The 10,470-nt window shown below is 35.4% G+C and overlaps 1 protein-coding gene across 1 annotated transcript; it reads left to right on the forward strand.

Moving 5' to 3' along the window:
• Positions 1-1,324: 1,324 nt before the first annotated feature.
• LOC128019744 (methylmalonic aciduria and homocystinuria type D homolog, mitochondrial) lies at positions 1,325-5,296 on the forward strand. Its single transcript, XM_052605937.1, has 8 exons — positions 1,325-1,451; positions 2,074-2,112; positions 2,288-2,426; positions 2,632-2,849; positions 3,413-3,521; positions 3,829-3,959; positions 4,446-4,532; positions 4,624-5,296. Exons 2-8 carry the CDS (start codon positions 2,104-2,106, stop codon positions 4,816-4,818), a joined length of 888 nt encoding a protein of 295 aa, XP_052461897.1. The 5' UTR covers positions 1,325-1,451; positions 2,074-2,103; the 3' UTR covers positions 4,819-5,296.
• The last annotated feature ends 5,174 nt before the right edge of the window (positions 5,297-10,470 follow it).

Genomic DNA, 10,470 nt, shown 5'->3' on the forward strand with positions numbered 1-10,470 from the left:
AACTAACATAACTGTTTCCTCAGCACAAACACATTTGGTATTGAAGGAACAAGACATCTTAGGACATCTTTTGTGCTTTTATCATGAGAAATAAGGCAGCCAAGTGCCACTAAAAGAACACCGGGGGAAAACCTGAAGCTACTGTAATCTCATTACACCCCACTGGAGAAAGTGCAGAGCTGCTGTTTTTAACTGTGGCTTTATTGAGGAGAAACCCTTTAGCTTTAGTACAGCTTTTAGATGTTCAGTTGCTACATGCTCATTGAAAGGACTGACAAACAGTGCCTGGTAATGCAATTCAGTGCTGCAGGGTGACCTGGAATATCCTCCCAGTTTCAGAAGCGCACGCAAGGCAGTGAAAGCCTTAACAGGCCTCAACAAAAGCTTTCTTTCCTTTACAGTAATGGGGTCTGTTGCTGTTTTTAATTTAGGTACATATCACAACTGACCCATGATGAATGAAAACACGACAGATTTAAAAGGACCCAAAATGAAGACCATGAGTATGTCCTCACGGTGGGACACTATTATGTTTGCTTTATAGTTGTATATTATAAAAGTAATCAGAAATGTATGAACTATTGCAACAGCAAAAATTATCTTCTTCAGTTTATTGTGTAACTTACATCTGATAAAAATACAACTGTGAAAGATGCAATACTAAATCACAGTTCTCTTATTGTCATTGTATGTGAACTTTGAAAGCAGGCTGTACTGCAGAAAAGCCACATTTTCCTTTCATATTCTCAAGCTGGCTTTAGCAGAATAACGGAAGAAATGCCAAGACAATTTTAATAGGCTATATAAATCACATTTTCTGGCTGGTCTTGCGTGCTTGGAAGAAATGGAAAAATCTATATACATTTGTTTGGTTTTCAAATGTCACGTTTTCTTCATGGCTGCAAGTAATGAGGTCTTTACCCGTTATGGTGCACAGCAGAAAACAGCGCAAGATATATTGTTTTAAACATGGATGCTTTTTAATAACGTGAAGTTGCTTCCATCACAAAAACAGAACTGAAGTATATTCACATGGTTCTGTTACACCTCCAATGCCTTCACCCTCTTAATATTAAAAATAATAAATATATATATATAAATGAGGTAGAGTGTGATTGGTACCAGCAGATGAAAAAAAGAGAAAAATTGTAATTATATAACTTAGTATATAAGGCATTAGTTTTTTTATATATATATTTATTATTTTTATTTATTTATAAATATATATGATTAAAGAGAGTGAATAGCTGTTTGTTGTTAAATGCTTGTATGGAACCCATCTAGAGTCCCAAGAAATGTTTTCTATGTTCTGCTGACATCTAGTGTAGAAAGCAAGTTCATGGTTGTTCTTTTGTTTGTCCTTTACAGGCTGCCGTTGTTACGTAATCAAAAGGTTAAACAAGACTAGCTTTTAGCAAGCTAAAAGCTAACATCAATCTCAAATAATTCAGGTAAGCACAAATAAATTTGTTAAATTTGAATATCGTTACTGACTGTCCACAAACAGAGTACCAAAATAATACGAAACACAGCATATCCTCAGTATTTTTGCGAGTGATTATTAACCGTAACCTCAGCTTGTTTAGCCACTGGGCTAATGAAACATGAAAACAAATATTAAGAAATGTGTAATTAACTGTTCGCTCATATTTCATCTGCTTTTACACATGTGTTTCATTTTTATACAGATGGTTTAGTTTAGTTAGTAGTTTTTAGTAAGTTATACCTTTAGTGGTTTATTCTCTCTTTATGACCTTTATGCTTCTTCTGGTTAAAAACACAACAGACAGAAGCTAACGTTACTTTATTACAACCTGCGTGTTTCTAACAATCATGTCGTTATTGTTTAGTCCCTAGCAATAAAAGGAAATGTTTTGGAGTTTCTTCAAAGCTTTACTGGGCTGTTTAGCTCTACTGTAAACAAAGACATGTTTGCTATCACCCATTATTTTTCCAGCTGTTTTGTCAGGTGCCTAATAAACATTTTCATTTGTTGTGAGTAGATAGCATTTTTTTTCTTTATTTCAATAAATATAGTCGTGTGACTGTATTCATGTTTTTTCCCCCACTCAGGTGAACTGTAAACAAGAGAAGCCCAACAGGATGACCAGTGTAAGTGTACTGTAAATCCCAGTTAAACTGTAATTGCTTTGTCTTATGCAAAGTGGATCTAAGTAAATGCAACACTATCTAACATCACATCTGAAAAAAAGCTATTCTTGTGTACGTCTTTTGCCGTTTTTCACTTTATCATAACTGTGTGTAACTGCTTGCTGTGTGTTGTCAGGTGCTCTGCAGCAGAGCTCGGCTGGTGACGTACCTGCCTGGGCTTCACGTTCTAGTTCATCGTGTCGTTGGAGCCAGGACTTTCTCTGGGGCGTCCAGCTCAGATGAGCCACACCTGAACAACACAATCCCTGACACTGGTAAATGAGTGTATTCCTCTGTTGAAGACTACATCAGAAGACTACAGCTTTCATTAAAATAGTTCATGGTGATACCTTTACAAATAGATTCGATTGCAGGATATTTGACACACGGGTTAATAATAACATTTGCTCTTGTATTTCTAGTTGATTGTGTTTTACAAGGTGTTTTCTAATGATCTGTGTTTGATATTTCTGTGAATAGCACAAAGGACAGTGTGGCCAGACGAGACCATGGGCCCATTCGGACCTCAGGATAAGCGTTTCCAGTTGCCGGGAAATGTGGGTTTTGACTGTCACTTGGTGGGTCCAGCGGAGCAGAGGATCTTACCAATCCACAGTGTCATGCCAGACGTGCTCACTGCTCAGTCCAGCAGCGAGAGGCACGACTTCGTCCTGGCCCACTTAATCAATGAACTTCATGTATGATGTTTTCAGAATCATTTTAAATGACAGAATGAATAAATAAATAAGCAGTAAAATAATAACTTGTATTATTGGTTGTAAAGCTTTTAATGCTTTAAAGGGTTAATTCACTGAAAAATGAAAATTATGTAATTAATGACATATATATATATTTATATATATTAATTAAAAAGACCTGAAGATATGCATTTTCTACAACTATATAAATAAAGAGCACAACTGTTTGTAATATTGATAATATTATGAAATGTTTCTTGAGTAGCACATTAGCATATTAGAATGATTTCTGAAGGGTCGTGAAACACTGAAGACTGGAGTAAAGATGCTGAAAATTCAGCTTTGCATCACAGGAATATATTACATAAAAATAAATAACTATATATATATATATATATATATATATATATATATATATTTATATACACACAAAAGAATAAAATGAACAGTATTTTTGTAATAATGTGAAAGTATCAGAAAATATTATTATAGTATTATTTTTTCAAAGTAAAAAGGATCATACTAACCCCAGACTTTTCTCTGTTCCTCTATATGTTTTTTAGGAAAGTGATAAAACCTCTACAGAGCAGAACGTTGATAAAGCAGAGCACTATTTTGATCATTCCAGTGTGGAGTGTGCCATTCAGTCTTGCCCTGAATTGTTAAAGAAAGGTCTGTATGTTGCTCTTTTGGAGTATTTGAGGTGAGCAGATGTAACATGGACTACTATAATGCACTGTGAATTTATAATGAGATCATGTGCAGTAGGGGCCAGCTCAATTGTCTTGAAATTCAATGTCATTTGTCATTGAAATGTGGCCACAAGAGGGTAGCATTTCCATCTGTATTGTAGGCACTGAATGGTGTGGTTGATGTTAATTCCGAAATTGATTTTTTTTTTATAGTATGTAAATGCTGTAGAGAAATGTTTTTTTTATACTCATTACTGTGTGTGTTCCCTGTTCATCATGTACTTCAGATTTTGAGTCCATGTTCCCCGAGGCCCCGTCGACTGACATGATGGTGGTCACAGTGACTCAGAGAACACAGAACGACATGACGGCCTGGACTGAGCAAGTGGATCAGGAGAGAGATCAGCTGCTTGCTAAAGTGAGTTGATCTAGTTGCTTTAATCTGTTTTGATTCTATAAGATACTAATATTATTATAAACATTATGTATAACATAACATTTTATGTTATTTCTGTGCACACCATACCTAACTGACTCTGCTGTCACTTAGTATCAATGTAGCTAATAAATAATTGATCATACTTTGGCCTATGCCTATGGGTTTGTATTGTCCTTGGGGAAAGTTTGATAGCTTTAGTACAATAAAACTACTTCAGAACGCGTGTGTACGAGAGGGAGAGCTTTGTGACTCAGCAGTGTGAGCCTTCGGCGCTCTGTGTTATTTACTGTCTGCTTCACATCACTGTGGAGTTCCTGTCTAATCTTCCTGTCAGGGGAAAGATTTATAGCTATGCATGTGTTAAAACAGTGTAAGCAAATCTGAATGGAAGCTCCATGGTTAAAGCTAATCATTACAGATAAATGGTGAAAGAATGGTGAGAGCTGATAATTGTGTTGTATGCAGTTTGTTGAAGGTGCAAAGGAGATATGTCATGCTCTCCGAACAGAAGGATTCTGGGCTGATTTCATAGACCCGTCATCTGGACTTGCAGTATGTCATATAAATGTCTACTAAACTTTTGATGCAATCGAAAAACTTCTCTTAATCTCTGTGTATTTGTATTGCATTTCTCTCTCCTCAGTTCTTCGGTTCATACACAAACAACACGCTCTTTGAAACGGATGAAAGGTATCGCCATTTAGGTTTTCAGATCGAGGACCTGGGCTGTTGTAAAGTGATTCGGCACGTAATGTGGGGGACACATGTTTTTGTGGGCACACTTTTCACCACAGCGCCACCCAACAGCCAGATCATGATGAAGCTACAAGGAAGCTAACTTAATTAGTTCAAGATGCTGAGGCATCATGGGAACACTATTAATATCAAAATCAAACCTCAGCTTTTGAGATGATTAGTATAATCAAAAACACATTAACATCCCATGGTGCACTTCATGAAGGTGTCCAATGGCTGCTGCTGGAAATGTGTATTTATTTTTGCAGATCAAAAAGCACTTTTGGTGTGACTTTTATTTTGGGTGCGTGTGCTACAGAGGGAAGTTCTCTTTCAGTCTCTCTCTTCCTCTATGTTGACTTTCTTGTACTTCAGACCTCAAAGCAACTAAAATGTGACCGTTAAAAATATTTCCACAACATTGCTACATCCAAATCTGTATTTTATTCATTTTTTTTGTCCATACAATATATTTAAAAAGTTTTAGTAGTGATTAAGAGCTTTAAGCATAATTCAGGATTGTCAGCTTTCTTCATTGCTCCATGATAGGCACAATAAATAATGAATGAATGAGTATCACATGGCTGTTGTAATGTTGGTTTATTGTTTGTGTGAACAGTTTGGACTTGATGACCTTCACTTTAAACCATCCATCATCTAAACGGTTAAGCTACCAAGATATACCGCCTTCAGGAGAGTTGACAGAATTTTTCTTTTTCCATACTCTTGTACTTATTGGTTCTTCAGTATCAAGTGCTTTTCATAAATAGCATAATTTGGATAGTCTGTAAACACATAACTATAAAGATCAAAATACAGTAAATAATAAATAGTAGTCTAACCTTGTCCTTATTAGCCAGAAGGTGATCAAATCATCTGTTGAGGGTGTCATTAGAATTCATTCAGAAGCACAACAGATGGACTAGAATCATTCTCTTTTAAACTCTACATCTACCATTAGTTAGACGGTTCTTCTCTCTCCGTTAGCTCATGCCTGTCTGTGAATTGTGCTGGCCCTTAATACAGCTGATCTCTCCTTGATGGAAAGTCACACAAATATTCTATAAAAGCTATAAAGGGTTTATTAATTTAAATATTTTGCATTATATCAGATCTGATCCTTTGCTTACATAGTTTTTCTGGCGTTCATAGAACATTTTAGTGCATTGAATCAGTATATACTGTAGTATAGTTTTCTTCCCGTGGTAAGCAGCATCTGAAAATCTCATTTAAGACATTTAACAAAAAAAAAAAAAGTGCGGTTGATCAAAGAGGTTCCGTGTGTGGATGGTGAAACGTGTTTTAGAGATTGTCTAAGAGTCTGATTGACACAACTATTAATTGGATGTAATTGTCCTGCTAAAACTAGCTTCCTCTACTTTCTATGATGGAAAGTTCAGTCGTAATTGTTTCACTGAATTCAAACTGTCAAACTGAACAATTCATTAACAATATGATTATAATGCCAACTGGTCCTCTTATCGCTCTGAAGGAACAAAGTGTTTACATTTGTAAAAGAGGCATCCACTTCCATGTCTCAGCTTCACACATTGTTTCAAAATGGCAGACTTTTGAGCTTCATATGTAATAATAGTGCAAGACAAAAAAGGTCTTTTTTTTTTTTTTTGAGTGGGGTAAAATTAATAATTTGAAATACAGTTATTGATCAAATCAAATAAATAATTTCCTTCTGACTATATATATCAATTTATGTTTGACTTAAGCATCTGCAGTTGTGGAATAATTCAAATCACAGGAGAAAGTCAGGGTCATACATTTTTAATTGGGGTTAGATATCTAGGTCAGACAGCCATCGTTGCTTTCCATGAGAAATAAATTATTCAAACAACACCCCATCCACCCAACAGACCCCACATTCTTTAAGAAATGGCATTTGTAGATCTACATATTTGATATAGGTCCTGATATATCTGGAAAGAAAGATGGAAGAAATATGTTAATAGGAATTTTTGGTAAATACATTAGTGCAGTAGTGATAACAATAATAGCAATAATGATAACTGTGGATAAGTAACAACAATAACAACAGTTGTCAGATATTGGATGGAAGTAGGAATTCCCAATCAGTAACTAGAATGATTAGCCATATTTTTTTGAGTGACGTTGAACATTTATTGAGACATAAGGGACAAGGAATGAATAAACTATATGAGTCCATGTTCACACAAGAACTGAAACTATATCTGAATAAATGAGAAACTCAAAGTGTGAGTTGGGTGAGGGCCACAGAGCGCTTCTGTCTCCTGTTAGTAAAGTGACAGTCAGCAGCACCAGGTCTGCAACGCAAAGGAAAACCTAGTGCCAGAGGTCTGTTCAGACAATGGAGCGTTCCCACTCGTATCTGCCAACACTTTCCTGTTTTTAGAAAGCAGCTAAGATTTACATTGGCTTGGCCATGTAGAGATCCGAACCGTCCTGCACACCATTAAAGGTACAGTATGTCTTTGCACTGGGCAAACAATGGAAGGTATTTTAGACCGTATCTCTTGTGGTCATTAACTTTTTGAACATTTTTGTTTTAAACTACTTTTATTCTTACTACTAATCTGTTTAGGGTTTTCTCTGCTGGAATTTCATTGAGTTTGACTCCAATTAGAGTTTAGACTTGTAATGAATTAGAAAACTCAGAGAGAATGAATGAGAGCTGCACACACACACACACACACACACACACACACACACACAACAACTGGATCTTCTTTATTAGACTAAGCAAAGAGATGATTGTGATCACTGATAATTAGGCTCATATGTTTATATTGTTAAATTCAGTTTTAATTTCTTTTTGTTCCGCTCTGCTCACTCTTTTTTCTGCTTGCATTGCTGTTCAAATTCAGGATTCTGGATTCAGGAACACCAGAAGCTGTTTTTAGGATTCATAATTCATATTTTGATGAACCCTGAGTACTTATTCCCCTCGGGTCTGTCATCATCATGTAATTCAGTCATTGTGAAGCTGAAGCTGTGATTTGTGCAATTCTCTCAGTCCAGTCCTTCCTCAAGTCTTCCCATCGCACTGCAGCAGACTTCCAGTCTGTCCTGTGAGATTTTCCCACTGTCTCCGTCTTCCTCTGAAGACAGCTTTCACACTTACATCATTTTGTGTTGTTGTCTCCACCCTGTCCTGGAAACTGATATAAAGCTTTTCACACACCAAAAATAGCAGTTACATTTTGTCCAGCATGCATTATTTATTTTTGTCATGGATAATTAAGTAGCTACATATGAATTACTTTGAATGAAAACTTCAGGATTTTTTTTTTTGTTTTTGTTTTTATACTCACCAAAGCTGCATCTATTTAATCGGAAATGCAGTAAAAACACTAATAATATGAAATTCTCAAAATTCTAATATGCTAATTCAGTGCTCAAGAAATATTTTGTATTATTGGCAATGGTGATTTTATTTTTTTTTTGCTGCTGCTTAACATTTTTCTTTAAACTATGCTACATTAACATTCAGAAGTTTGGAGTACATAGGGCTAGTAAAAAATATTATTAGTGTGCACTGAATTGCTTGAACAGACATTTATAATGTTAAGATTTATGTTTCAAATAAATGCTGTTCTTTTAAACTTCTTATCCTTAAAAGAAACGTATCAAGGTTTCCACAAAAATATTAAAGCACCAAAAACTCTTTTCAGTAATGGTAATAACCATTAATAATTATTGAGCACCAAATCAACATATTAGAATGATTTCTGTAGGATCACGTCACACTGAGTAATGGCTGCTGAAAAGGGGTCCTTTACATTTTAAAATATATTTAAAAAGAAAACATATGTTTTAAATTGTAATCAGATTTCACAATATTAATGCAGCCTTGGTGAGCATAAGAGATCAAAACAGTAAAAACCTGAATTATTTCAAACTTTTGATTAGTATCCATTTAACTGTACCAGTAATCATTGTTATGAGCAGTCTGTGCTAAAATCACTATAAACAACTGCATTATTATCTTGCATAATATTAATAGCTATATTTTTATGTGTGGCTCAGTCATGCTGAATCCAGACGGCTGTCATTTTCCCACAGTAAAGAAGAGCTGAGTATGTTTCCACTGCTGCTCAATCAATCCTGAAGCCCCGCTGCAGAGTAATTAAAATCTCAGCATGGCCGGACTGAACAGGATATGCAGCCATGCCCTCCAACAATGAGGGTCATTCTTTGGACTCCAGGCCAGGTACCTGAAACCCAGCCTGCAACAGCTCTTGATCATTAAAAACATGTTACTGCTCATCTGGAAAGTCAGCTCTAGAGAGGAAATCTGACTTTGTATCGGCAGGGAATGAGCCGAGAAACTGGATTACTAAAGCAAGATGAAGGGAGCTTTTGTTGTGACTTGGAAACATATCTGAACCTCAGTCAAAATTTCAATTTGTTTCTTTGTTTTTATTCAGTTACGTTTAAATGTAAAAGCAAACTACCCTGTTGTATTGTTTGTCCCCACTTTTCTCTTATAAAGCCTACTTTATAAGTCATTAGAGATGTATTTGTCTGCCATCACATCCCGGCAGATTGATACTAAATGCCCCTATAAAGTTGACTTCATTTTCAACCTGCAGTCCATTTGAGAAACAAGAAGTGACCAGAAGGTCACTGGGTGTTCACCTTTGACCTCTGGCACTAGGCTTAATGAGAGCTGTGTTTCCTCTTCTCCACTGCATTTCACAGAGCCACAGCTACAGCATAAATCTGAAGACTCCTAAAATAAGGCCTTATCCTATCAAGATAAATGTAGTCAATATTTGGGTGATATGTACCATTGAAGCTAGTTAATTCTACAAATGACAGCTTTATTTGAAGGAAATGTTTTTCTCTAAGGTATGATTTAAACAAGCACAAAATATTTTTCTTGTTTTAAGCATATGACATAAAGTGTACTCTTAAAAATATAACTTTTTTTTCAGTTTGTACACTGCTTCTTCCTGATTAGATGTTAGCAGTTATGAACTAATGAATGGATGGCTAGTTACTATCATAAAAGTAAAAAGAGAAAATATGTGCCACATTTAGAAAGTTTCGCTTTGCTTTTTTAAGTGGATAATCGACCGTGGATGTAAGATATCAATGTAAAATTGAACAAACCTGAAATATCTTTTGTGTGAATAACCAATGCAAGGATCATTTGAAGAGAACATTGACAAACTCATTTGAGTTTTATGTTGAATCATCATTTGTGTATTTCAGCCCAAACAAACTTAATTTCTTTAGAATATTGTGGTTATTATCAGTAAACAAAACATCAGTAAACATTTCAGTTTAATACACAGAAGTGTTACCAATGTACTGCAGAGGTGAGATTTAAAAATATATCCAAAATCATGTACAAAAGAATATACAGGGACTTTACAAACAAGCATAGAAAAAAAATCTACATTTATAAGAAGCCTTGGCACACGATGGCATGCAGCATTCACAATTTTGTGAGTATAAAAAAGACCATGCAACCCTATTACAAATATCCACTTCTTATTATAGTTTAAATGAGAGTAAAAACTGATTTAAAAAAAACATTTTTATGTACATAATGTTATAAATCTGAGATGACGAGAGCTGATTTTACATCAGCACATTCAGAGACATGTTTAATGCAGATGACCTCTGATTGTTCACTACTGAGGGTAAAGGTGTTTTGTGTATTACTAAACTGTCTGGCACTAACTGGTCCTTAATTACCTGAGTAAAGGTTCTTAGCCCTTCTGTGATCACAATGCCCTTTATATTGTACTGA

Source organism: Carassius gibelio, chromosome A9 (genome assembly GCF_023724105.1).
Source record: "Carassius gibelio isolate Cgi1373 ecotype wild population from Czech Republic chromosome A9, carGib1.2-hapl.c, whole genome shotgun sequence".
Lineage (NCBI taxonomy): Eukaryota > Metazoa > Chordata > Actinopteri > Cypriniformes > Cyprinidae > Carassius > Carassius gibelio.

Bases quoted from the DNA above. Each gene is read 5' to 3' on its own strand.
- LOC128019744 (XM_052605937.1), top strand. The intron at 2,427-2,631 runs GTAAATGAGTGT...TTCTGTGAATAG, and splicing joins CAACACAATCCCTGACACTG to CACAAAGGACAGTGTGGCCA. The intron at 3,522-3,828 runs GTCTGTATGTTG...CATGTACTTCAG, and splicing joins CCCTGAATTGTTAAAGAAAG to ATTTTGAGTCCATGTTCCCC.